The 27,583-nt window shown below is 42.4% G+C and overlaps 2 protein-coding genes across 2 annotated transcripts; both read left to right on the forward strand.

The window, feature by feature from the left end:
- Positions 1-4,238: 4,238 nt before the first annotated feature.
- LOC109864369 (serine-threonine kinase receptor-associated protein) lies at positions 4,239-12,478 on the forward strand. The gene is made up of 9 exons (XM_020452111.2): positions 4,239-4,780; positions 5,050-5,185; positions 6,673-6,754; positions 6,957-7,029; positions 7,115-7,214; positions 7,561-7,698; positions 7,997-8,133; positions 9,699-9,848; positions 11,653-12,478. The coding sequence occupies exons 1-9, from the start codon at positions 4,669-4,671 to the stop codon at positions 11,718-11,720; spliced, it is 996 nt and encodes a 331-aa protein (XP_020307700.1). The 5' UTR covers positions 4,239-4,668; the 3' UTR covers positions 11,721-12,478.
- A 161-nt stretch (positions 12,479-12,639) lies between these two features.
- On the forward strand, positions 12,640-27,190 carry LOC109864370 (lamina-associated polypeptide 2, isoforms beta/gamma-like). Its single transcript, XM_020452112.2, has 6 exons — positions 12,640-13,257; positions 20,484-20,601; positions 20,960-21,103; positions 21,340-21,449; positions 25,767-25,870; positions 26,082-27,190. Exons 1-6 carry the CDS (start codon positions 13,027-13,029, stop codon positions 26,443-26,445), a joined length of 1,071 nt encoding a protein of 356 aa, XP_020307701.1. The 5' UTR covers positions 12,640-13,026; the 3' UTR covers positions 26,446-27,190.
- The last annotated feature ends 393 nt before the right edge of the window (positions 27,191-27,583 follow it).

Genomic DNA, 27,583 nt, shown 5'->3' on the forward strand with positions numbered 1-27,583 from the left:
CAGCCTCATTTACTGCCTAGCTGATATGGCTGACTTGCTTAAACAAATGTGGTTTCTAATGATAATTGAGATGTACAAACTATGGCATAAGGGAACGACGAGCAGATGAGAGGCAATCCGTAATTTCGATTAAGACCTTTATGAGTGAGCTAAGACGGTCGTAGTCAATAACTATTTGTTCAGCACTTTTGAAATGTACAGCGCCAGAATTCAGAACATGGGCCGTTCTTACATTTTGCCCTAAGGCACCTAAAGACTCTCAGACCATTAGAAACAAGGTTCTCTGGTCTGATGAAACCAAGATTGAACTTTGGCCTGAATGCCAAGTGTCACATCTGGAGAAAACCTGGTACCATCCCTACGGTAATGCATGGTGGTGGCAGCATCATGCTGTGGGGATGTTCTTCAGTGGCAGGGACTGGGAGACTAGTCAGGATCGAGGGAAAGATGAATGGAGCAAAGTACAGCGAGATCCTTGGTGAAAACCTGCTCCATAGCACTCAGGACCTCAGGTTGGGGCGAAGGTTCACCTTCCAACAGGACAACAACCCTAAGCACACAGCCAAGACAATGCAGGAGTGGCTTTGGGACAAGTCTCTGAATGTCCTTGAGTGTCCTATGCATTAGAATCATCCACTTTGTCACTTTTTTTTAAATGTTCGCAAGTATGTTCCTGGTATGTGAGTTTCCCTGGCACCGTTTCCATATGCTAACATTTTAGCATTTATTTGTCACATACGCCGAATACAACAGGTGTAGGTAGACCTTACAGTCATGGGACCTATATTAGCATTTTTTACTCATCATGTCCAAATCATCCAAAACTATATAAAATGTATTGCGAAGCTCAATAAAATCACTTATAGACGATTTGAACATGATGCACAAACAATTATAATATCGGTCCCATGACTTGAATGGGAAAGCATGTCATACCTTGTCCTTAGACTGCTTACATGGAAGTAAACCCAATATGATATTTTGTCATTTGGGTGAATTATCCATTTAATATCTTTTGAAAAAATGATTGGCATCTGCAACAATTATTATTTGAATAATTCAATGGATGTTTTGTGCATAAAGTGATGATGAAGTGTCTCCATGTCTATGGAGTAGTTAAACTGCAATACCGAAAGTGTCCTCAACATCAGCAAGAGAGGGTAGCTGATCGTGAACTACAGGAAACGGACGGGCGAGCATGCCCCCATCCACATTCTTTGGAGCTACAGGGGAGAGGGTCGAGAGCTTCAAGTTCCTCGGTATTCACATCACTAAGGAATTAACATGGTCCACACACACCCACACAGTTGTGAAGAGAGCACGACAGCACCTCTTCCCCTCGGGAGTCGGAAAAGATTTGGCATGGGCCCTCAGATCCTCAAAAAGTCCCACAGCTGCACCATTGAGAGCATATTGACCTGCTGCATTAGGTATTGGTACATCAACTGTAAGGCACCCGACTGCAAGGCTCTACAGAGGGGGATGAATACAGCCCAGTACATCACTGAGGCCAAGTTCCCTGCCATGCAGGACCTCTATACCAGGCAATGTCAGAGGAAGGCCCCAAAAAATTGTCAAAGCCATATGTTCTCTCTACCACCACATGGCAAGCGGTACCAGTGCACCAAGTCTAGAAACAACAGGACCATGAACAGCTTCTACCACCAAGCCAATAGACTGCTAAACAAGACTGCTAAATAGCTAATCAAATGGCTACCCAGACTGCCTGCATTGACCCCTTTTTTGCACGAACTCTCTTGGACACACTGGACTACCCAAACACTGACACCACACACACACACACACACGCGCACATTTTCACACTCACAACATATGCTGCGGCTACTGTCTTATTTATCCTGTTGCCTTGTCACTTTACCCCGACCTATACACTATCGGTCAAAAGTTTGAGAACACCTACTCATTCAAGGGTTTTTCTTTATTTTTTCCTATTTTCTACATTGTAGAATAATAGCGAAGGCATCAAAACTATGAAATAACACATATGGAATCATGTAGTAACCCAAAAAAGTGTTACTACAAATCTAAATCTATTTTATATTTGAGATTCTTTAAATATCCACCCTTTGCATTGATAACAGCTTTGCACACTTGGCATTCTCTCAACCAGCTTAATCTGAAATGCTTTTCAAACAGTCTTGAAGGAGTTCCCACATATGCTGAGCACTTGTTGGCTGCTTTTCTTTCACTCTGCAGTCTGACTCATCTCAAACCATCTCAATTTGGTTGAGGTCTGGGGATTGTGGAGGCCAGGTCATCTGATGCAGAACTCTATCACTCTCCTTCTTGGTAAAATAGCCCTTACACAGCCTGGAGTTGTGTTGGGTCATTGTCCTGTTGAAAAACAAATGATAGTCCCACTAAGCCCAAACCAGATGGGATGGCGTATTGCCTCCGAATGCTGTGGTAGCCATGCTGGTTAAGTGTGCCTTGAATTCTAAATAAATCACAGACAGTCACCAGCTAAGCACCCCCACACCATCACACCTCCTCCATGCTTACGGTGGGAAATACACATGCGGAGATCATCTGTTCACCTACTCTGCGTCTCACAAAGACACGGTGGTTGGAACCAAAAATCTCCAATTTGGACTCCAGACCAAAGGACAAAGTTCCACCCATCTAATGTCCATTGCTCGTGTTTCTTGGCCCAAGCAAGTCTCTTCTTCTTATTGGTGTCCTTTAGTAGTGGTTCCTTTGCAGCAATTCGACCATGGCAGTCCTCATGAGAGCCAGTTTGAGCCTGTTTCATCATAATGCTTGATGATTTTTGCGACTGCACTTGAAGAAACTTTAAAAGTTCTTGACATTTTTCAGATTGATTGACCTTCATGTCCCAAAGTAATGATGGACTGTCATTTCTCTTTGCAATTTGAGCTTTTCTTGGTCTTTTACCAAATAGGGCTATCTTCTGTATACCCCCCTAACTTGTCACAACACAACTGATTGGCTCAAACGCATTAAGAAGGAAAAAAATCCCACAAATTCAGAAGGCACACCTGTTAATTGAAATACATTCCAGGTGACGACCTCATGAAGCTGTTTGAGAGAATGCCAAGAGTGTATAAAGCTGTCATCAAGGCAAAGGGTGGTTATTTGAAGAATCTCAAATATTAAATATATTTTCATTTGTTTAACACTTTTTTGGTTACTACATGATTCCATATGTGTTATTTCATAGTTTTGATGTATTCGTTATTATTCTACAATGTAGAAAATAGTACAAATAAAGCAAAACCCTTGAATGAGTAGGTGTTCTTAAACTTTTGTCCGGTAGTGTACATAGCTACCTCAATTAACTGTAGGTACTATTAAGTTGTTTTTTGGGGGTATCTGTACTTTACTTTACTATTTATATTTTTGAAAACTTTTTATTTTACACCCAAAAGTACTGGTTAAATTTTTTATGCTTAACAGGACAAGAAAATGGTCAGACTTATCAAGAGAACATCCCTGGTCATCAAGGTTGGAGCGTGCCACTGGCTATCCGTCAATAAAAATAAATAAATAAAAATGTGTAATTTTAAATTATTTATATTTTTGCTTTCACTTTTGATACTTAAGTATATTTTCTCAATTACATTTACTGTTGATATTTAAAACAAAATACTTAAAAACTTATACTCAAGTAGTATTTTAATGGGTGACTTTCACTTTTTATTGAGTCATTGTTTATTAAGGTATCTTTACTTCTACTCAAGTATAACAATTGGGTACTTTTCCCACCACTGGTGGAAAGTGTGCTTCTAGACTAGAACCCTGGGGGCCTTAATCCAGAACCCTCTTTCTGCCTCTATGTTTCATGTACAATCTGTGTGTGGCAAAACCATCTAAGGCAAGTCTACATGTTATTTTCAACATCATAGAGCTCTAAGAGCTTTGCACAAATTGTACCCCTCACACTCCTGATGCTCTAGATTTACACACGTCCCCTCAAAAAGCTCTGTACATTTTACAATATTATAATATTAAATGTAGCACGTTAAAATATGAGTCTTGATGATACCGATAAATACAGACAGGATGAGCAATCATTTGGAGTCTAAATGTAATTAATCAAATATTATTCGAAAAAGTTGGTGGACAGGTTTAAAATATTTGACCAAAGTGCAAAATTATAGATGATTTCATTGTACCACCAATGATCTTGAGTCTTGACCGTTAATTTAGATCTGGGACTTTTATTTAGAAAAATACGTCAGCGTTCGTGATACCGGAAGTATTTCTATATTTACAATATTTTTTAAATACCTAAGGCCGCTAACTGCACGTTGCTAGTTAGTTGCAATATTGTAGCTATTAGCGCTCTTTCCTAGCTGGGAGAGAAGCCCTTTGCCTTCACTGAAACATCAATATCTTCGCTTAATTTCTTCTCTTTTTTTCATAAAATCTAGTTAACGGTTGTTGCGTTATCTTCAAACTATCTAGAATCGTTGGCTAGCTAATGTCTGTCAAGCTAACTTTGGTTCCATTGGAAGCTAACGTTAGCTATTCAGCACGAGCCAGAGTTTTAGCAATCTCATTCCATACATTAGCTAGCCAGTTGCAAGCTGTCATTTATATTCATTAACTAGCTCCATACTTTTGGTGATATTATATAACAGTTTGTATTGTTTACTAGCTAGTCAGTCTGAATCAAAGGTGAGCATGGCAATGAGACAGACACCACTCACCTGCTCTGGCCACACAAGACCTGTTGTGGATCTAGCCTTCAGTGGAATCACCCCATACGGGTATTTTCTCATCAGTGCCTGCAAAGGTAAGATATTTGCTAGATACAGTCCTTGTTGTAGTAGATAACCATAGATAATTGTTTAGAAAATAGTGAATTTAAAGTAGAGGTAAATAAAGTTCCATCACACCTTTTCCTTCGGTGGGAGTTAGAATAGAGAGGGGAATTGAATAGATGTATTTTGAAAATGATCAACAGACTATTTCACTTCTTATGTATGTGCTACAGTTGGAGGTACTGTAGTTGTCTAACCACTTGTGAATGTACTAACCACTTATGAATGTTCCTTCTTGTAGATGGCAAACCCATGTTGCGCCAGGGAGACACAGGGGACTGGATCGGAACGTTCTTGGGTCACAAGGGTGCTGTCTGGGGGGCAACTCTGAATAATGAAGCCACCAAGGCAGCCACTGCTGCTGCAGACTTCACTGCGTATGTATTTAGGCCTACAACATGGCCTGGCCATGACCATGTTACGACAACAATATAGAGAGCAATAGTAATGGAGGCTAGCCCTTGATCATGACTCCATTACACATAGGAGTCATTGGACGAAGGCGTTTTGTTAAGAGCAGCAACGCTCAATCTGAACATTAACACATGTCGCTTGCGGTACGGTTTTGGAAGAACAAGGACCTTAGCTTTCATATCAGCAAGAAATAGTTTTCAAAATACAAAAGGTTAAATTGATACCCTTGATAGGGTTAGTGTTGCCGCGCGGCCATATCCCCATGTTACAGCGCTTGCTTTTATGGGAAACCGATGGAAGACAAGCAGCGACCTCCTGTACTAATTGGCTATCTAGCATTCTCCAAACACTTGTTTGTAAGATTAACTCGCCAGTTGTGGGCGCAGCTGTTGGCTGAAAACTGTAAGGAGAAGGCAGAATGCCGACTAGAGTTTGCAGGCTATAACGGAGGCTAACTTTGTCATGGCTTATTGGCCAACGCCTATGGGGAAAATAATGTTTTTAGGTGGATAAACACCGAAAATAAGGTCTGCAGTAAACAAGGGCTTATGAGATAATTATGAAGTATTTATGTAATCCAAACAAGTAAAAAGTTAGTGACTTGTTAGCAACGGACTTATTTTGAGCACATACGCTTTATAATTCATAAAGGTCAGGGTAACTGACTGATATTATCTCATAGAACAAAACATATGAGATCGCCTAAGCCTCTGTTAACCTCAGACCTTAATTTCAGCATATATCCCAAAACCCCATTATTTCCCCCATTAATTTCCCCAATAGGAATGGTGAATCTTAGAGATCTCTTATTCATTCTTTTTTTTAAACCTTTATTTAACTAGGTCAGTTAAGAACAAATTCTTATTTACAATAAGAAAATGCCAACCAATTTCAGATTTTTAGGACTACAAGCTGGTGGGCTCTATAAGTCTCCCGAGTGGCCCAGTGGTCTAAGGCACTGCATCCCAGTGCTAGAGGCGTCACTACAGACACCCTGGTTCGAATCCAGGCTGTACCACAACTGCCGGTGATTGGGAGTCCTATAGGGCAGCGCACAATTGGCCCAGCATCGTCCGGGTTTGGCCGGTGTAGGCCATTATTGTAAATAAGAATTTGTTCTTAACTGACCTAGTTAAATAAAGGTTTAAAAAAAAGAATGAATAAGTGTTGACTGCGGCACATATGGTATAGAACCAGGCTATAATCCTATACTGTACTTCAGAACAGAATGAGTGTTAAGTCTTCAAATTGTTCATTGAGCCAAGATTTCTGACATTAGCTTATTACTCTCCTAGCCTAGGTACTAGTCTGTCTGCTTTAGCCAACTTATTTGTCGTTTCAACAACAGAGTTGGTGAAAGCAAACGCATGTCTGGCAAGTGGTAACTAGGCTACTGTATTATTTTTCTTGGCTGACATACTGATGATGACTGTATCTATTTGCTCTTCAGGAAGGTGTGGGATGCCGTGACTGGAGATGAGGTCCTCACGCTGGCACACAAGCACATTGTCAAGTCAGTCAATTTTACTCAGGTACTACAGTTACTTGGTACTGATATGGGTTTTACTGTATGTGTCAAATGTATGAGATTGAGGACTTAAATGCTCCCTGTCATGACAGTGTAAACCTGTTTACATGTCTTGCTTATCTTTTTTGTTCTAGGGATATTATTATGGGACTTTCATGTATTGGATATTTGAGTCAACTTCTTCCCCCTCTATTTCTCTCTGACAGGATAGCAGTTGTCTGTTAACAGGAGGGAATGATAAGATAATACGCATCTACGACCTCAACAAACCAGAAGCAGGTTCGTACCAATGCAACCCCTCGTTTAATTGTTTGCGTGAACATTTGGTTGTGTTTAGATATGTATTGTGTTTTGTTTCCCTCAGAACCGCAAGAGATTACAGGGCACACGTCTGCCATAAAGAAAGCCCTGTGGTGTAACAACGACACACAGATCCTCTCTGCCGCTGATGACAAAACCGTACGGTCAGTGCTCTTTGATCTACCTGGTTCTACATTTGTCATGGATATTATTATGATGCCAAAAGGCTGATAGGATGACCACACACCTTATATACTATTGGGAACATTTGGAAGCATTTGCAGTCATTTTCCTTTGCAGCAAAAAGTCTCTTCCCAATATGAACACAGGAGGGCAGTGTGTGATTATCAACATTGAAAGGTGATTAACATACTATGGTCATACAAGTCTGGCCATCACTCTCTCTTAGATTTTTGCTGTCATTTCTTGATGACTTTTCAATCAATAAGGTATTGTATCTATTGATCTAAAATGAGTATTGCTATATACGCACTCTGTTCCCTTGTGTAGACTGTGGGACAGGAATTCCACTGAGGTTGTGAAGCAGCTCTCCTTCGACATGTCAGTCAGCAGCATGGAGTACATCCCTGACGGAGAAGTTTTGGTCATCACCTATGGAAAGACCATTGCGTTCTACAATGCCCTCAGGTACAATACAGAAAACCCAGGCATTGCCCTTAGGCATAGCTCGAGGTAGACATTGCCACTAACCACAGATCTAGGATAATATTTTCCCACCCCCAAACCTAGCCTAAACCATTAGGGGACTGATAAAATATCTGACCCTGTATCATTGGTTAGGGACTACTTCTACCTAATCCTCAGGGGCAGTCATAGCATACAGTATATGGCGTCCATTATGATTTGATTTCTCTCATATTCGATATTGATGGCTAGTGCTAAAAGCTGTGTGTGTTTCCTTACTCTGACTTGTGTTTCTCCCTAGTCTTGACATGATCAAGACTGTGGATGCCCCTGCCTCCATTCACTCTGCCTCGCTACACCCAGATAAGGACTTCTTTGTTGCCGGGGGAGATGACTTCAAGCTCTACAAATTTGACTATGGCACCAAGGAGGAGTTGGGTAAGCAGCAGCTTACACAACAAAAAAACTTCACAAGGAGTCATAAAATCACACCAATTTGCAGTGAATTCGGAAAGTATTCAGACTTCTTGACTTTTTCCACATTTTGTTACGTTACAGCCTCATTCTAAAATTAATTCAATTGTTTTCCCTCATCAATCTACACAGCAGCCCATAATGACAAAGCAAAAACAGTTTTTTATACATTTTTGCACATTTATAAATAAATTAAAAAACACGTAAATATCACTTTTACATAAGTATACCCTTCACTCAATACTTTGTTGAAGCACCTTTGGCAGTGATTACAGCCTCGAGTCTTCTTGGGTATGACGCTACAAGCTTGGCACACCTGTATTTGGGGAGTTTCTCCCATTTGTTCTCGGCAGATCCTCTCAATCTCTGTCATGTTGGATGGGGAGCGTTGCGGCACAGTTCAAGTCTGGGCTCTGGCTGGGTCACTCAAGGACATTGAGACTTGTCCTGAAGCCACTTGTGCGTTGTTTTGGCTGTGTGCTTAGGGTCGTTGTCCTGTTGGAAGGTGAACCTTCGCCCCAGTATGATGTACTGATCGCTCTGGAGCAGGTTTTTATCAAGGATCTCTCTGTGCTCTGTTCAACTTTCCCTCAATCTTGACTAGTCTCCCAGTCCCTGCAGCTGAAAAAAATCCCCACAGCATGATGCTGTCACCACCATGCTTCACTGTAGGGATGGTGTCAGGTTTCCTACAGATGTGACGCTTGGCATTCAGGCCAAAGAGTTCAATCTTGGCTTCATCAGACCAGAGAATCTTGTTTCTCATGGTCTGAGAGTCCTTTAGGTGTCTTTTGGCAAACTCCAAGCGGGCTGCCATGTGCCTTTTACTGAGCAGTGGCTTCCGTCTGGCCACTCTACCATAAAGGCCTGATTGGTGGAGTGCTGCAGAGATGGGAGGACCTTCCAGAAGGACAACCATCTCCACAGAGGAACTCTGGAGCTCTGTCAGAGTGACCTCCCTGACCAAGGCCCTTCTCTCCCGATTGCTCAGTTTGGCCTGGCGGCCAGCTCTAGGAAGAGTGTTGGTGGTTCCAAACTTCTTCCATTTAAGAGTGATAGGGTCCCTTGTACGACTCTACAGGAGTGGAGAGAGAGCCACAGCAGTGTTAAACATTCTTGGGGACCTTCAATGCTGCAGATTTTTTTTGTTACCCTTCCCCAGATCTGTGCATCGACACAATCCTATTTTAAGTAAATCATGTATTTCCGTTTTATTTTTAATACATTTGCAAAATTTCAAAAAAATCAGTTTTTGCTTTGTCACTGTGTGTAGATTGATGAGAAAAAAAGTAATGCATTTTAGAATAAGGCTGTAATGTAACAAAATGTGGAAAAAGTCAACGGGTCTGAATAGTTTCCGAATGCGTTGTATATAAGAGAATGCTCACTCAATCCTAACCAACTCGCTGACATTGACCGCATACTGTTGGACGATAGTGGCTGCCTCACATGTATGGCTTTATAACCTGTGTGTGGACATGTTTAGGGTCATGTTTAACACTGCTGTGGCTCTCTCTCCACTCCTGTAGAGTCGTACAAGGGACACTTTGGGCCAGTACACTGCGTGCGGTTCAGTCCAGACGGGGAGCTGTATGCCAGTGGCTCTGAGGACGGTACGCTCCGGCTGTGGCAGACTGCGGTCGGCAAAACCTATGGCCTGTGGAAGTGTGTCCTTCCTGGTGAGTTTTCATGCTTAATTCCAAATGAATAAGGATTCCTATACATTTTTGTATCTGAAATGACTGGGTAGGTATAAGTAATATGGCATGGTATTGGCCATGTGATGAGCGGTGCCTGGTTTCCTCCAGACGTGACAATTGGCATTCAGGCCTTAGAGTTCAATCTTGCTTTCATCGGTCTGAGAGCCCTTTGGACAAACTCCAAGTGGGCTGTCGTGCCTTTTACTGAGCAGTGGCTTCTGTCTGGCCACTCTACCATAAAGGCCTGATTTGGTGGCATGCTGCAGAGATGGTTGTCCTTCTGGAAGGTTCTCCCATCTCCACAGAGGAACTCTGGAGCTCTGTCAGAGTGACCATCGGGTTGTTGGTCGCCTCCTTGACTAAGGTCCTTCTCCCCTGATTACTCAGTTTGGCCGGGCGGCCAGCTCTAGGAAGAGTCTTGGTGGTTCCAAACTTCTTCCATTTAAGAATGATGCAGGCCACTGTGTTCTTGGGGACCTTCATTGCTGCAGAAATGCTTTGGTACCCTTCCCCAGATCTGTGCCTCAACACAATCCTGTCTCGGAGCTCTCCGGACAATCCTTTGACCTCATTGCTTGATTTTTACTCTGACATGCACTGTCAACTGTGGGATCTTATATAGACAAGTGTGTGCCTTTCCAAATCATGTCCAATCAATAGAATGTATCATAGGTGGACTCCAAGTTGTAGAAACATCTCAATAATTATTTTTTAATTTTTTTAATTTCACCTTTATTTAACCAGGTAGGCTAGTTGAGAACAAGTTCTCATTTACAACTGCGACCTGGCCAAGATAAAGCAAAGCAGTGCGACAAACAACACAGAGTTACACATGGGATAAACAAAAGTACAGTCAATAACACAATAGAAAAATCTATATACAGTGTGTGCAAATGGAGCAAGGAGGTAAGGCAATAAATTGGCCATAGTAGCAAAGTAATTACAATTTAGCAAATTAACACTGGAGTGATAGATGTGCATATGATGATGCGCAAGTAGAAAACAATATGGGGATGAGGTAGGTAGTTGGATGGGCTATTTACAGATGGGCTGTGTACAGCTGTCGGTGAGCTGCTCAGATAGCTGATGCTTAAAGTTAGTGAGGGAGATGTAAGTCTTCAGCAATTTTTTTATTTTTTATTTGCAATTCGTTCCAGTCATTGGCAGCAGAGAACTGGAAGGAAAGGCGGCCAAAGGGGGTGTTGGCTTTGGGGATGACCAGTGAGATACCTGCTGGAACGCGTGCTACGGGTGGGTGTTGTTATTGTGACCAGTGAGCTGAGATAAGGCGGAGCTTTACCTACGAATATGTAGCGAGGGCCAGCCAACGAGAGCATACAGGTCGCAGTGGTGGATGGTATATGGGGCTTTGGTGACAAAACGGATGGCACTGGGATAGACTGCATCCAGTTTGCTGAGTATCAATGGAAACAGGATGCACCTGAGCTCAATTTCGAGCCTCATAGCAAAGGGTCTGAATACTTATGTAAATATGTTATTTGTCAGTTTTTTTTTATTTTTTTATTGCAAAAATGTCTAAAAACCTGTTTTCACTTTGTCATTATGGGATATTGTGTGTAGATTGACAATTTAAAAAAAATACATTTTAGAATAAGATTGTAACGTAACAAAATGTGGAAAAAGTCAAGGGGTCTGAATACTTATCGGAAGGAGCACTGACTTCGTGAAGATGCTTGAAATCGAAATGGAACGAACCATGAATCTGCCACACTAATAGCGAGAGGCAAATGTCATTGACTTGTCATGTTATTTTCCTCAACAGAGGAGCTGGTGTCTGAGAACTCTGACACAATATACTGCACTACTGCTGCTCCTGAGATCAAGGCCTGAGACGGATATTAAAGAAAGGAGAGCAGAAGGAGGTGAAGAGAAGAGCAGGGTGTTCCAGTCTCTTCAGAACACCAAGCCCCAGCAAGGACCTGAGCCCCTCCTCTTCACCGGGAACTGATCTGGAGTTGAGCTCCCGATTTACACACGTGTTCAGGCAGACTCAACACACAAATGTACACACACAAAATGGGTTATAGTTGAAATTAGAACACACACACAGAGATTGAGCTCCAGAGGAAAGTAGTAGACCTGTGAGCATCAGGCTCATCGCTGCCTGCTTTCTCTCTGATCAGCTCAGTCTGTCTCCCCTGATCTGTCTGTCTGTTCAACACTGTGACCCCATGAAAATTTTTGTTTAAAATGTATTGACTTTAGGGGCAATTTGGTACTCTGATTTATTTTCATTTTTCAATAAGGGAATACACACATAGTTACAGGGGGGGGGGGGGGGAACTGACGCTATCTTTGAGAAATTATGTTAATTTTCTCAATTCAATTATCTTAAATTCAGTAAAAGTGGTATTTTGTCCATACTTGTACCCTAAACTAGTATATGGGAAATGTTCTCAGACAGGCAAGAGAGTAAAATTACTTAAGTTGTTTGCTTTGTATTTTTGTCCTTGGTTGCAACTTTGCAGTTATGTAATTTAAATAAAGAGACACATACATTATTTTATTTTTTATGCACAAAAAAAGCTTTTTGTTGCAGCAAGATAACTTATTGTATCAATTAAATGATAGTGCTTTGCAGTGAATTGTGCAAATGACTTGACTCACATTCGTTTAAAATTTAAGTAGAGGGAAAATAGATCATTTCTATGCATTTCGGTAGCTCAAACGCCTAAAATGTGCATGTACCCTCTACCAATGGCAAAGCCCGATGTTACCTCTCTTGTCCAATAGTGTCTGTTTTCACAGGGCAGTGGTTCACACACACACAGATGGTTCAATTCTCACCGCGTTTGTTCCTTCAATGTTGGCAGAGGGCCGGTGTCCTAGCAAGCTAGCAGATATTGGTATAATATCCCAAGACCACGTACTTTAAAGGGGAGGTCTGTCTTGTGTTTAGAGCTTTCACTTCTTCATTCTACTGAGAAGAGTTTTTACAAAAGAGGCGCCACAACTAGTAAGCTAACGTGCTAAAATTGTTCCAGGAAGCTTGGAAGTATCAAGTTTGTGTACACTGGTAGTTTCGCAGATTTAATCCAACAAGAGGCGCTACTTAGCCAGTTAGCTAACATAGCCCGCTAAATAACGTTACTTCATTTTGTTACGGAGGCGGAGTTGCTTTTTCATAGCGAGCAACATGCCGGAATATCTGGAGGACCCATCGGTTCTCACCAAAGATAAACTCAAAAGCGAGCTTTTGGCCAACAATGTTGCTCTCCCGACCGGAGACCAGCGAAAGGACGTTTATGTGCAGCTGTATCTGAAAAACTTGACCGTGCAGAACAAGAAGATCTCATCTACAGACGCCTTCTCCAGCGACGAGGAGTTTCCAGTCCCGGTAGTCTTAAACAAAAGTCGCTCAGGCAGGGTGAGTTGTTTTTAAGATTTTTCTTTCTCGCGGGCGAATATAATATTTGTAACAATGTTTCCAGTGTGAATGTTGCAAGTAAATGTCTGTAGGGAAGACGTCACTGTGTTGTAGTTTTTTTTAAAAGGGAGATTAAAACACTATCGTTGTGATGTGGTCTTCTAGGTAATTACATTTTATTTTTTAAATGCATACACTTTATATCTCCCATCTTTTCAATTACAGCGAGTTCCATCTCGTTTTTAAATATAAAAACAAACATGTTGGCTATATTGTATTACAAATCAGCTGAAAGTTTCCCGCTTAAACTATCTGCCAGTGTCACTACTGAATGCTTCCTTATGGAAACCATCCTCGCCACTCAATTGTGTGTGTAAATATCCATACTATTTGAAAATGACAAGATATGTAAGTAAACATGGCCATACTAAGTCGAAATTGACTTATGTAAATCAAGGTTTCAAGATACTAACTCAATGTCTTGACACTAACTCGAAATTGAGACAGTAGAACATAGGGCATTCAGAAAGGTCGGCGCAGGTGGCAGTATGATTTGATTACAGCTGTGAGTTTTTCTGGTTAAGTCTCCAAGAGGTTTGAGCTCCAACATGCAGGACTAGTGAAATAAAATAATGAGAATGGTAATAAAAACAATGGGGGGGGGGGGGTGCTGCTGACTAGTGGTAGGTATTCAGCAGCCTGATGGTCTGAGGGTAGGCACTATTGGCCCATCTCTGTTTTTGTCATGATGCAGTCCCTGCATCTGAGTGATTGATGCAGGGAGAACAGGGCGTGGCTTGTGTCACTGATGATCTTGTTGGCCTTCCTGCGACACCTGGTGTTGTAGGTGTCCTGTCGAGCAGGCAGTGTGTGTTCGGCATGTATCACCCTCTGAATAGCCTTGCGGTCAGCGGCGGTGGAGTTCCCGTACCAGGGTGTGATGCAGCCCGACATTATGCTTTCGATGGTGCTCCTGTAGAACACTGTGAGGGGCCCCGGGTGCAGGCCGAATTTCTTCAGCATCCTGAGGTTGAAGAATCGCTGTTGTGCCGCCTTCACTACAGAGTCTGTGTGGTAAGACCATTTCAGCTTCTCTGAGATGTGTACGCCGAGAAATTTGAAGTTATTTACCATCTCCACTGCGACCCCGTTGATGAGTATGTGAGCGTGTCCAGCCTGGTTCCTCCTTGAAGTCCACAATCAGCTCCTTTGTTTTGCTAACATTGAGGGACAGGTTGTTTACCTGGCGCCACGCCATCCCAGTGCCTACCTCCTCCCTGTAGGCTGCCTTGTCGTTGTTGGTGATCAGGCCTTCTACTGACGCGACTTGATGACGGAGTTGGAACTGTGAGGCCACGCAGTCGTGGGAATACAGGAGAGAGGACTGAGGATGCACCCTTTTGGGGCCTCCGTGTCGAGGAGGTAATGTTGCTTACATTCATCACTTGGGGGCAGCCCGTCAGGAAGTCCAGGACCCAGTTGCATAGGGAGGAGTTCAGACCCAGGGCTATGTAATGAGATAAAAGGGCACAGTCCACGGGAAGCTAGAAGTTAAGTAAAATTATATTTCAACTTACTGTTGCCGGTGGGCAGGACGGTTGCTCATTATGAAGGGTGGAATTTGAGACTAATGACAACAGACCCATGTTTGGAAAGTCTGTTTTAATAGTACGTTATTTTAGAAATGTCTTATTTTCCCCATCATAATGACCAACCATCCTGCCCACTGGCACAGTAAGTAGAAATTGAATTTGATTTAACTTCCTGCGGACTGATTTTGTGCAACCCAATAAAATAGGAAGCAACGATGGTGTATGAAAATAAACACGCTTTGCTAAAAGCAGCTAGTGTCATAAGGGGTGGAATCCATAGAAGGGATGGAACTGGACCGGAGAGGTTTTATGTTAGGGGAAAGCCTTGGTATGCAGAGGAAAGGAAAGGAACTTTAAGGAGTTTTGAGTGTGCTGGAAATGGCATTACGGTATAGGTAACGGGATTGAAGGAAATCAAGGCTACTGGTGTGGAGGATGGGGCTATTTTCCTATTGGGTTTGGTCTCTTTATTGAGGAAATACTTTCCCTGAAAGAGGAATGTGTGCACGGGCTATCCCTGAACAGATGTGTGGTTAACTGTGTGTAGGCTAGTACTTTCATTAGATTTAAATGCTATCGCAGCAGCGCTCTTCCTGATGTTTTCATATAGTCACCTGACTCCCAATCATGCCTGTCTGTGTGATTTTATTACCATGAAGCATTTGAGGCAAACATCCACTGGCACACTCAGAACATTAAACACACATTTTCACTCATAGCACCTATCAAAATAAACCCTTTGGGATAAAAAATAAATAAAAAGAGTGAAGTACTGTTTTTCTCTCCTACGGTTTAGTTCAACTGAGGTTGAATGGTTTGTCATTGGGAGTTGAGGAGTTTTCCGCTTGCAGCGGTCATCATGAGGACCACAGATATGAAAACTATCATGTCTGACATAACCATCCATAAAGGTGGTTAACCATATGCACATCATCATAATTCACAACCTAGCAATTTGTTATAGTTTACCCCCAAAAGTCACATAAAAGGGCCAGTTTCAATATTACAAGCTGATTTCTGTGAGTAGAAACAACCACTTAGTCAGAAAGAGCATTTTGGACATCTAGGCGATCATGCGACTGAACTATATTAATCCATATTGTTCTGCAATACATTGATGCAATCTGTATTCCATGTCATTTAAACCTCTAGTCTACAAACCTTCTGCAAGTAGCCTAACGCATAACTTAAAGCACAGAGATGGTCTGGGCCTTGGGGCTAGCCATGCGCTCAGTGCCTTGATTTCACTTTTAAAGTGTGTGGTCAGAGAGCGGATGAAAAGCGAGGGAACAAATGGGAAGTCTAACTGTTTTCTTATTTCTTCCCCCTCCTTATTTCTTCCTTGGAATGCTGTGATTATGAAATGTGCTCTGCTGGGCTGAGATCCAGCTCCAACTTTACTGAGGCCCGCAGTAAGGAGTCTAATATAGGATAGTGGGAGACTGATAGCTGCTAAATCCCCCTCTCTGTCTGTCTGTTTGAGGTTGTTTCCCTCTCTCTCCTTACTACTCCCACCCCGTCAAATGTTCCATGGATAAGAGAACCATGGCAGAGTTCCAATGGAATGTGGCAAGAACCATAGAAGTAGTTATAGAACTTCCTAATTCCTGTCACTTTTTTTGCTTGCGTCATTGTAAGTCAGTCAGGCAGAGTATTCCCAACTCTTGCACGTTAGACTGACCATGGCAGAGATGGTAAGGAATTGGATTTGTTATCGGCTGGGGAGTATGCCGAAACAAATTAGGCCGGAGTGCTTTATATAATTAATTGTCTTACCGTCAGTACCGGTTTTAGCATCGAGCTGAATCCAAAGCTCATCGGATGGTGCTATATTATATTTATCTATCTGTTATTTTACCAGATAAGTTGACTGAGAACACATTCTCATTTGCAGCAATGACCTGGGGAATAGTTACAGGGGAGAGGAGGGGGATTATTAGGTAACCGTGATGTTGTTCGAGGGCCAGATTGGGAATTTAGCCAGGACACCGGGGTTAACACCCCTACGATAAGTGCCATGGGATCTTTAATGACCTCAGAGAGTCAGGACACCCGTTTAACGTTCCATCCGAAAGACGGCACCCTACACAGGGCAGTGTCCCCAATCACTGCCCCGGGGCATTGGCATATTTTTTTTTTTAGACCAGAAGAAAGAGTGCCTCCTACTGGCCCTCCAACACCACATCCAGCAGCATCTGGTCTCCCATCCAGGGACTGACCAGGACCAACCCTGATTAGCTTCAGATGCAAACCAGCAGTGGTATGCAGGGTGGTTTGCTTCAAACAAAAAGATTGTAGACTGAAGAGCAAACAGAGTAGCTGCGTGGCCGGGGTCTCTGGACTTCCTGATAGCTAAACATCCGTACCGTATGCGCATTTGCAACTTTATGCACAAGGCACAACATGCTACTCTGGCAAATTTCAATGATGTGCGGTGTTGCATGATCACCGAGAAGCTAAATAATAGTTGTATGTTATTTTATGGTTAAAACACAGATTGTTTTCCCCCAATGCAATGTGTAGACATGGCTAGGCTACATGTTATGTTGTCATGTAGGTTAAATGCAATTGGTTTACCCTACATTTGTCTGCGTCCTGCATATGTTTTCTTCTGCAATATCACTGTTTCTTAACCTTTGTGCAAATAGCCTTCAAATGTGTGTGTTACTGTCCCGCGCTCACTGGCGTTGGAAACTGAGGGCCCAGAATATTTTATACAATGTTTCAAGCTTCAAGATGGAAGTTAGTTGATGTTTCAAGTTTGGCTACGCATGGCCTGTCTGCAACAATGTGATTTATAGGATATTCTATTATCAAGATTTTTTTTTTTACCTGCAGGCTGCAATGTTTTTATTTGTTGGCTTTTTGTCTATAATTAGCAATGGCAACAGAAGTTCCTTTTTACATTTGTACAATTTTAGATTTGGATAGAATTTTATTTAACCACATGACAATCATTTTGAAGACGTTATTATAAAGTAAATGAATCTGTTTCACAAATATTTGCATATGAAAACAATAACTGGCACACAGATTGGTAGAAACGGTAAGATATATTGGCATCCCACATGACAGGTTGCCGACTCCTCGTGTAGTCTATTACCAGCAAGTTCAGGAGAGTATTAGCAGAATCTGCCAGCAGGAAGAGAATAGTTGGGTCAGGTTATCTAGAACTCTGCCGCCCTCTTGAGGCATATATGTCTTATCTCATCCAACCGTGAGCTTAAAACATCAGACAAGCTCAATGCATGGAGTTGATTTTATTGAAACACTGGGGTGTGTAATGAAAAATACACGTTTAAAAATGTCAACCAAACAATTGGTCAAAAGAGCACTTTCGGTCGACCAAGATTTTGTTTTTGTCGGAAACAACCCTTACATACGTGTGTGTGTGTGTGTGTGTACGTACACACAGTATATATGACATATTTGTTCAAATAGACACAGGGCTTTTATTCTAGCTGTTAAGAAATATGAATCAGAGTAACAAATGCACAGAAAGTGATAGTTGTTTAGCTCTGCTGTAGAGGTGTCCTGGGGGCGGGACGGAGCGGTTCGATACGGTGGCACAGCCTAGGCCAAGGGAGAAATACCCTTTGGCTGTGAACAACTACAATCATCAACCTCTGTGGAGGAAGACTCACTAAAAACGAATACTAGATGACTGCCGGTATACCGCTATACCTTGTCTGACGACTCAAACTGAATTCTATCCACTGTTGTATACTTCAGTCTGAGACTGCCATCATAGAAGTTGTTTGTGACGACATCAAAATGAGTTGTTATACAAATCAAAGTCATCAGCGATCGGATTATCTTTAACTAAATCAGAGTATCAAATCCAATTACACATTTTCAAACCGCCGCTTGGTAGTGTGTTCTGGGTCTGGCCCAACCCATCAGTTTCTGGGACTGAACAGAATGGCTAGAATGTTTTTCCATTCTAGAAAAATACTTGTCAGCAGAGTGGATAAATTCTCTGCAGCCTGGTTGAAGGGGATTGAACCTGAGCCCTACACTACGAATCAGGTTTGAGGAATTAACTTTGGTCAACTGGTTCCATGAAAGTGGCTCACCTTTTTAGCCAGGTACATTTCTACTCCAACAAATCCTTCCGAACTAACCTGCTCCAGGGCAGGCTAACTCCATTTATCATTAATGAAATGTCTGAGCCACGAGGTTGAGGACCATGGGAGGGCCTTGCAGGGCATAGGCCCACCCACTTGGCAGCCAGGCCCAGCCAATCAGAGTTAGTTTTCCCCCACAAAAGTGCTTTAGTACAGAGAGAGATACTCCTCAGCAACCCCCCCCCCCCACCCCCCTCAGACAATCCCGCAGGGGAAGAAGCCGCATGTGGAGGTCCTAAGCTGGCGGGGTTAAATGTGGTCTGCGGTTGTGAGGCCTGTTGGACGTACTGAAACGATATTGGAGGCAGCTTATGGTAGAGAAATGAACATTCAATGCTCTGGCAACAGCGCTTGTGGACATTCCTGCAGTCAGCATGCCAATTGCACTCTCCCTCAAAACTTGAGACATCTGTGGCATTGTGCAGTTTTGTCACACAGCACATTTTAAAGTGGTATTTTATTGCCCCCCAGCACAAGGTGCACCTGTGTAATGATCATGCTGTTTAATCAACTTCTAATCTTGGCAAATGAGACATGCTCACTAACAGGGATGTGAACATATTTCTGCACAAAATGAAAGAAGCTTTTTTTTGCATATGGAACATTCTGGCATTTTTTTTTTTCAGCTCATGACACTTGGGACCAACACTTCACATGTTGCGTTGTATATTTCTGTTCAGTGTAAAAGAGACAAATTATACAATAAAAAAAAAAATGCTGACAGTATTTGCTTTCCAAACTGTTTTTCGCGCTATTATATTCTGACTTTTGCGAAAGGCAAACTGCCAGCCACAACCGACCATAGATGGCAGTTCCCATTCAAGACTGGCAGCCATTGCCAGTGTATCCATGAGTTTAACAGTCAACACCCTTCTATGTCTATGCCCACAACGCAACAAGCTGTTCCATAGATGGAAGGACAAAGGTGCTTGTGCATTGATTTATAAGCACACCAAAGATGGCATTAACAATAAGTAATAAAAAATGCTTCGTAGTATACCGCTCTGTTTGCTCTCTGGTTGTTTGTTTAGTGTTGATCAATAATGATGGTTTAGGTCAGGAGAGGGTGTTAAACTAGCTCTGCTGATAATTAGTGTGTGATTAGAAACCCTTTTAAGGCGTTTAACATCTGGTGTTGCTGGCAGAAGCAGCCTAAGGAGCTGGGTAAAGAACACTAATCTAAAGATCAGTCGACTCTCTCTCACACACTGCAGAGTTACAGAGTTTTTTTTTTGACATTTCAGTTTGTGGATTTCAAATGTTAAACCCTGTGATGTTCAGTTGCACAAAATGTATTTCGTTGCTTTGCTGCTTTGGATTTGTGTTTTGGCGAGCTCCAGCACAAATTGAATCCAACCTTTTTTAATTTGAAGTACATTTAAAAACAACTCAAAGAAATGTGATTACTAGAATGGGCGTTCCAATTCAAGTCATCCTTCTGTGATGGGTGGTAGGCCTTAACACTTCATGTTGCATCAATCTGACCTCTGTGGTCCTTCTTTCACAGAAAGCCACGAGGAAAACAGACAAGCCTCGGCTTGAGGACCTGGATGTGACTGAGCTGACCAGTGAGGGCCTGAAGGACGAGCTGCTCAAGTATGGAGTCAACGCAGGACCCATCGTGGGTGAGTCAGTCTGCTAGTACATTTGCCAGCGGCATTGTTTTTAGAAAACATTGGGTTCATTCTTTGTTACCGAGTCTATAATTGCCTGTTGGTTATATGGTAGGTGGAATATGTATTTGTGATGGGCTCTTGAGTAAATAAAACTACTACTTTGGTCCAGACATAGAATGCCTTCTATGTATTGAATTTATTTAAATAATGGCCATTATTGTTGCGGTCTTCATTTGCTTATCAATAAAGTTGTGTTGAATTCATTTGAATAATGTCTGAACTTTTGGCAGCCTCCACCCATAGACCGTATGAGAAGAGAGATTCATAAAGTTCCATTGATTTTTATTTGAATGTCTTGTCATGGCAGCCTCAACCCGTAAGCTGTATGAGAGAAGGCTCCAGAAGCTGTTGGACCATGGTCCTCCTGAGGCCGTTGCTCTACCGGTGGTCATCACTCAGGTAGACCGCAACGGCAACTCTGACTCATACCACTACAGCGACAAGGAGGAAGGTAAGAAACGTAACACTTAATCATCCTCTTAGACCAGGTTATTACAGATTCAAATCAGATTCATCTTGGCAGTTGACACATTAGATTACACATTAGATATTGTTTTTCTGAGATGCCTACTTTCATACCAAATTGGCCCTCTGGGATAATACAAATCATGCGATTTGATTTGTTGGTTGATAGACTGATTGACAGCATGACATTGATGGAAATTGTGTGGTGTGTATGTGTTTTAGAGATGACTACAGTCCCAGAACCAGAGTCAGTCCCTGTGGTGGAGAGACCTGTCAGAAGCAGAGGGAAGACCCCAGTCACCACCAGGACCCGCAGCAGCCAGCACAACCGAGTGAGTCCCTCTTTTTATTTTGTCTTTATAGTAGTCAGAGGCTATAGTGTTGATTTTTAAACCTGTCTCAAATATTAATTGAGAGAGGAAATATGTCCTTTGAGACTCCTATAGGGGTGGGAATTACGTGTGTGTGGAAAACAAAGCACCAAATGTCTGTCTGAAGGACCCTCTGTGTGTCTGTCTGCTGGTAGTTTGTGCAGCAGGTTTTGATTTCAGGACCGGCCAATTGACTTGGATTAGCTTGTTTTCTCTTTGCCACTGGGTGCCTCTAGTCCACTATTTTCTGTGTCTTTGACTCTCTCTCTCCCTCTTTCATTCTTTCCCTGCAAGAACATACTCATTATTCTCCCAACTCCTATACAAAACCTATCGTTTGAGTGTTTTTTAAATATTTGCTTTTCTCCTCCTTTTTTCCTGATACTTTGGGAGGTGTTGGTGCCATCTGGTGTCGAAATCCTGAACCTACCAGATGGTAACCTTCTCAACTGAAGCTGCCTGTCTCATGTGGATATTATAACCACATTAAAGAGATTTTGGAAATTAAGCCCTGTATCTACTACCCCGAGGTAGCTGTTCCTGTGCATTTCCAGTCATGAGCTAACGAGTTAAGTTTTGTCTCGCACCTTTTAACTTCTTACATACTGGACATATAGACATCAGAATGGTATCCCAGAGTTCATCGGAGTCTGGGGAAGTCGATGGGCTTCATTGGAAAAATATCAAACCATCTTTTTAAAGCATGTTTGTGGACTGCCAACTTTACTCACTGAAGTTGTGGACTTTGCTTTGTAAGGTGTGTTCGAGAAGAGGTGGAAGGTCAGGTGTTCTGAGAAGAGTGTGTGTGTGTGTTTAGATCTATGCTGATGAGGATGATCTTGAGGAAGAGCATCCTGTGTTGAATATAAAGAGACCATCGAGAAGATCCTCTCATAGTCGACCAGATGGTTCCTGCAAGCGATGATTCTGTAATATACACTAAGCTTATCCATCTCACTGGGTTTGTGGTGCGATGGAGTAGTGTTTAGCTTGATAATCACCTTTTTTGTGGATAGTGTTAGTCATGTTATATATATTTAAGGTTTATTTGGAATTGTACACATCTGCAGCTAAAAGCTGCGTATAAGTAAATGAGATGTAGTATACACTTAGTTAAGCAGTCTCACAAAGTAAGGCTTAGACTAATGTCTTAATTCACTGGGTTCTCTACATCCACTATTTAATATATGTTTGGGAAGCTACTCTCGTGTGGGTGGGTGTGTCCTCCCTTACACCACACCACCTGCTGCCACGGTCTTCCTCAGCTATAGTCAACAATGAGCACTGCACAGGTGGCAGGTTTCACCTTCTTCCCCCTCCCAGAGAGGCAAGGACCAAGGCACCTCCGCTTCTAGTGAGTTTGTGATGTCCTGAGTAAACTTCCCTCTGATCCATTTGTCAGTCTTCCCTCTATTTAACTTCCTTTCTCTGTGGTTACTTGTCACTCACTGTCGCTATGAACTGTTGTTGTGATCATGGCACGGATTGATATTGGAAGTTGTTCAATGGGTGTACATGGCTAATGATCACGTAGTCACAGTGGTGTCTTAGTCATAGTAAGATATGTGGGACTGTGCCATTTTGCGCATATATTTTTCTTATTGCCGAACCTTAATGTTGAAGAGTCTAGTTTAGTCTAGTACTCTAAAGTCTCTACTGTGTCTTACCCTCAGTCTGTCCCTGAGCGAGCCTTCCCCCTGAATGTGAATGCTGCTGCGCTCTGGGTTCAAATACTTTTTTTTTTTTTTTTTAAGAGAAGTGAATGAGAAAATATGAAAAATAATATGAACACATTTACAACTGTAGCAATCATAAATGACTGTTGGGTGGTGGGGGCAGGGGAAGAGTCAGTTGGCGAATGTCCATAGTGATGCAGCAGGGGGGAGTGAGAAGTGAATGGAACTGTAATAAAACCTTTATTTATTTACGCTGTGCCAACGATAAATGTCCATTGGGGGGTGGGTGTGTGCAGGGTAAATGTTTGTTGGGGAGGTGAAGGTAGTGGGGAGAACAGGCCCGTGGCTTGGGTTTTATCTTGGCCATCCTGTGACACCTGGTGTTCTGGGTGTTCTGGAGGGCGGGCAGATGGAAGAGGTAGGATGTCCAATCAAAAACACATCTTTTGACTAATTGGGAGATTTATGTTAATTGTGTAGATGCTCCTCTAAGAAAAGGATGGTCCAAATTAGGATGACTAAATCAATGTAGGCCAGAGACAAAAAGTGGTTTTAAAAAAAACTGGAAAATAGCATTGCTTCAGCTAGGCTGGTTGAAGTGCGAGAATTGAGGCTAAACTGACAGGTTCACCGTTGAACTCATCTTTCTTCTGAATCCAGAGGACATAAAACAATAGAGGTAAGATGGATATCGATTTTGAGACATGACAGAATATTTCTCACAAAAACAAGCATTTTCAATGCCTTTTATATTTAATTTAGCTTGGTTCGTGCTAATTTCGCTTTTTGCGACTCTCAGAAACATCTTTGTAGACTACCACCACAACATGCAAAATCCTCAAGTTCCTGTGAGAAAGTGGCACCACTCTGTCAACAGTTTATGAAATCCAAAAAAGACCCCACTGAACGATTCAGAACATGAAGAATCAAATTTGTCTTGGTAAAATGTATTTTTATAAAATAAGGAAGTGAAAGATCATCACTAAACCGTGTTTTCACCAAATCAGAATGGGTTGACACCCTAGAGGAAGCCAAATGAGGTGTGGCAAGAGAGACGGCGGAAACCAAAAAGGAAGAGAGGAAGTAGAGGGGGGGGGGGGGGGGGGCTGGTCGTAGAGGAACTCTGGAAGGTATGCTCACCACTCTTCTATAGTTCTAGCTAGTCTCTAGTCTCCGTATTAAACGGGATGAGCTACATGTCAATGTTTGGTTCCAATGGGCATACCTTTGATGCCAGCCTGATTTGGTTAACTGAACATGGTTGGATGATTTGATCTACTTCAAACTGAGTTTGGATGGGTTTGGGAACAATGCCTACCTTGTGTAAGTGGGTGAGTGCAGCACAAGGCAAAACATCTCAACTGTTTCAATTCAGTGGACAAGTTTGACCTCTGGTGTAAGGAGAACGTCCTGGAAGATTTCTCTCTGCCACCAAGACCAAAGACCTTTTCATCCACTTAAAAAATAAATGTTTGTGATTGTGTTGCTTGTGTAATGTTTGTATCAGTCTTGTGTGTGTTGTTTATCTAATTTGAAAGCCACCGCTGTTCTTTCCCCACTGTGAAAAAATAAATCCATTCTCTTCTATTCTAGCTGTGTTGTGAGGAGGATGGTGGTCTTCCTCTCACTCTGACTGATTAAGCTCCCAGTCATGAGCCAACCTCCCTACTCAATACTTCTCTTTTAGAGGTGTGGGACATCTCTCACCTGCTGTAGTACTTGGGACATCACGCTGTATTGGGTGTTTTGTCTGATTTTCAATCTCTTCACAATTTCCTCAGTGCTCTGATCACTGGCTATTCTTTTTGGTCTCACTCTCTTGCCGTCAGTCTCTCCTGGGTCTGTATGTATATCAACCAACCTCTTCTATAACGAATAACAGTGTGTTACTTACCCTCTCCATATTAAAGGGGGTACCGCAGGAAGTCAGCCCGCTCCTAGTAGCCAAGCCTTCCTCACTACCTCATTTGTCTGAAAGTGACCCCTTTGCCTCCTTCACCGTCAGGTCTGTGAGCCACGTCTCACACACCCCCCTCATCTCCATCTCAAGTCCTGAAGGAACAAATGGAATCCCTATCATCTCTCTCTGCCAAGTTTGACACGCTGTCCAATCGCTTTACTCTGGTATACAGTCTTTGCAGTTCTCAAATAGAGTTCTGTTTTTCTCACAGTGGTTTGTGGTGGCACCCGGGAATGAGAACTGTAAGGTTAATTGTGTTGTGGTGGAGTGAAAGTGGTCTCATGTTTTTTTTCCCTCACACATGGTGTGATTGTAAACAAATGGGTGACAATTATGAATGGAGCTACTGTAGTATGTGTGGCGCACAGCTGTCTGTCTGTACTAGTACAGCTGCTTAAATGCCAGCTGAAGTGAGGGGAGTGAAAGACTCAAGACTTGTGCGGTCACATGGGAAGAGGACTGCAACAGGGCCACCTAGTGGTTCTTAGGTGTACACACCCTCTAGCCTTTTACAAAAAATAATACCATATGTGAATGTGGCAGTGACTTTGTAACATGCAAATGGAACAATGTGTCATCCTCACCTTAATCGCTCCGTCAGCTTCAACATCTAAAGAAAGTGTACTAAAATGTGTGTTGCAGGTGGAGAAGATAGCAGCTGGTGAGCAGACACCCAGCAGGGCGGATGAGAAGGATATCCTGAAGGAGATGTTCCCCTACGAGACCAACACTCCAACAGGAATCAAGTAAGACACACACACATTATTCTATCAACATAAACCACTTCAATAAAACATTGCTATATCTGGCAGACTGCCACCCACATTCTTGTCATTCCTGTAAAGCGGTGTCCTGTAACTAATTTGTTAAGAGCTTGATCGTAATACTTGCCTGATGGCAACTCATGTGTGAAATGTTACCATGAAACTCAACGTTCTACCTTTCCTGTCCCTCTAGCGCCACCTGTCGACGGCCCATCCGAGGCGCAGCCGGCAGGCCCCTAAAGTCTGGTGACCTGTGGACAGATGAGACCCTCCTGCGCTCCGCCTCTAACTCTTCCTACACGGAGAGCCGCACCGCCACCGTCCACAGAGTCACCACCCTGCCCCCTTCTACCAGGCTGGTAACGTCAGTGGCGCCCCCTGCTGGCAAGGCCGTAGCGCCACCCCGTGGCCTGCCTGTCTGGTTGAAGCTGCTGCTCCTCAGCGTTGTCGCTGGCTTCATATTCTTCGTCTACCAGACCATGGAGACCAACGCTATGGCCCCCTTTGGAGGGTCTTCAGATTCCATGCAGACCAGTGGCAGTGAGGTCCGCAAGTGAAGGCAGCGTAATGTTGCTGCCACTATTTTCATTGTCATCGTCCCTCACTTCCTTGGCATTCTTGTATTTTTTTCCTTCCCGTGTTTCTGTCACTTATAATTGGTTAAATGGTCTGGTACGGTAGCCTAGTCTTTGTCAACACCTCCTGGAGACGACAATGTCCAATATGACATATTGAACCTTGAAGATGACCACCGCTTCTCATTCTGAAATGACAATACCATCTTCTGTTTGTTTGTCTGTCCTTTCCCCATCTGAGCCTGCGAGGCTGAGAGAGAGCCAGTCGCACCACTCATCTCCAGATAACGTACATACACCGAAACAGTGGCTTCCAAATTATGTGAACTTGCTTTGTGGTCTATTTTTTTTGTTTTATGTCTCTGCATGGTGTAGTCGTATGATTGCATTTGCGTGAGCCTGTGAGAGAGAATTGCCTGTGTCTGTGTTTCACGCGGTTTGCTTTTGTAATGCTGTCGCTGTAATCGAATGCAGTTATTATGAAAAAAAAAAAATTGGAAAATACTGAAAGACTTTCAAGAAATTGTAATAAATTTTTTTCTTGATCGAACCATCTATACAGCGTAAGTGTGTGAGACGGGGATTCTTAAAACTCATGCACACATAGCTCTTATATGCCCCGCCCCGTTTTTAAAATTGAAATGGTCTGTGTTGCCAAATTAATAATGTATTCATTGTAATAAATAATGGAATATCTTCTCAATAAAACTGTAATATGTAAGGATAATTTGTCTTAGATTTTTATTTGACTTGAAACAAAGCACTGTTAAAAAAAAAACAAGGACACTACAGCAAAGAGTAAAAACAAAACAAATATCTGCGAGCAGCAATGAACGGAGTTCACAGCATGAAAGAAAAATAACAAGATTTGTTGGATAACAGAGCAAGTGCTCGGTCATGTAGAAACAATCTTCATGTGCAATCAGTGAAAGCATTACCAAGTTTCTCTCAATACCACAAGGAGGATGCAAGTGAAGTTTAGCCTAGCACTGTAGATTGGTTATCTTTGAGTGCAGCAGGTAATCATTACTTAATGTATTGAGTTTATATACCAATCCTGGGGTCAATTTGACTAATGGTTTATGTTAAAATGAAATGTTTAGTTAAATATTTTCAGCAT

The sequence above is a fragment of the Oncorhynchus kisutch genome, linkage group LG19, assembly GCF_002021735.2.
Source record: "Oncorhynchus kisutch isolate 150728-3 linkage group LG19, Okis_V2, whole genome shotgun sequence".
Lineage (NCBI taxonomy): Eukaryota > Metazoa > Chordata > Actinopteri > Salmoniformes > Salmonidae > Oncorhynchus > Oncorhynchus kisutch.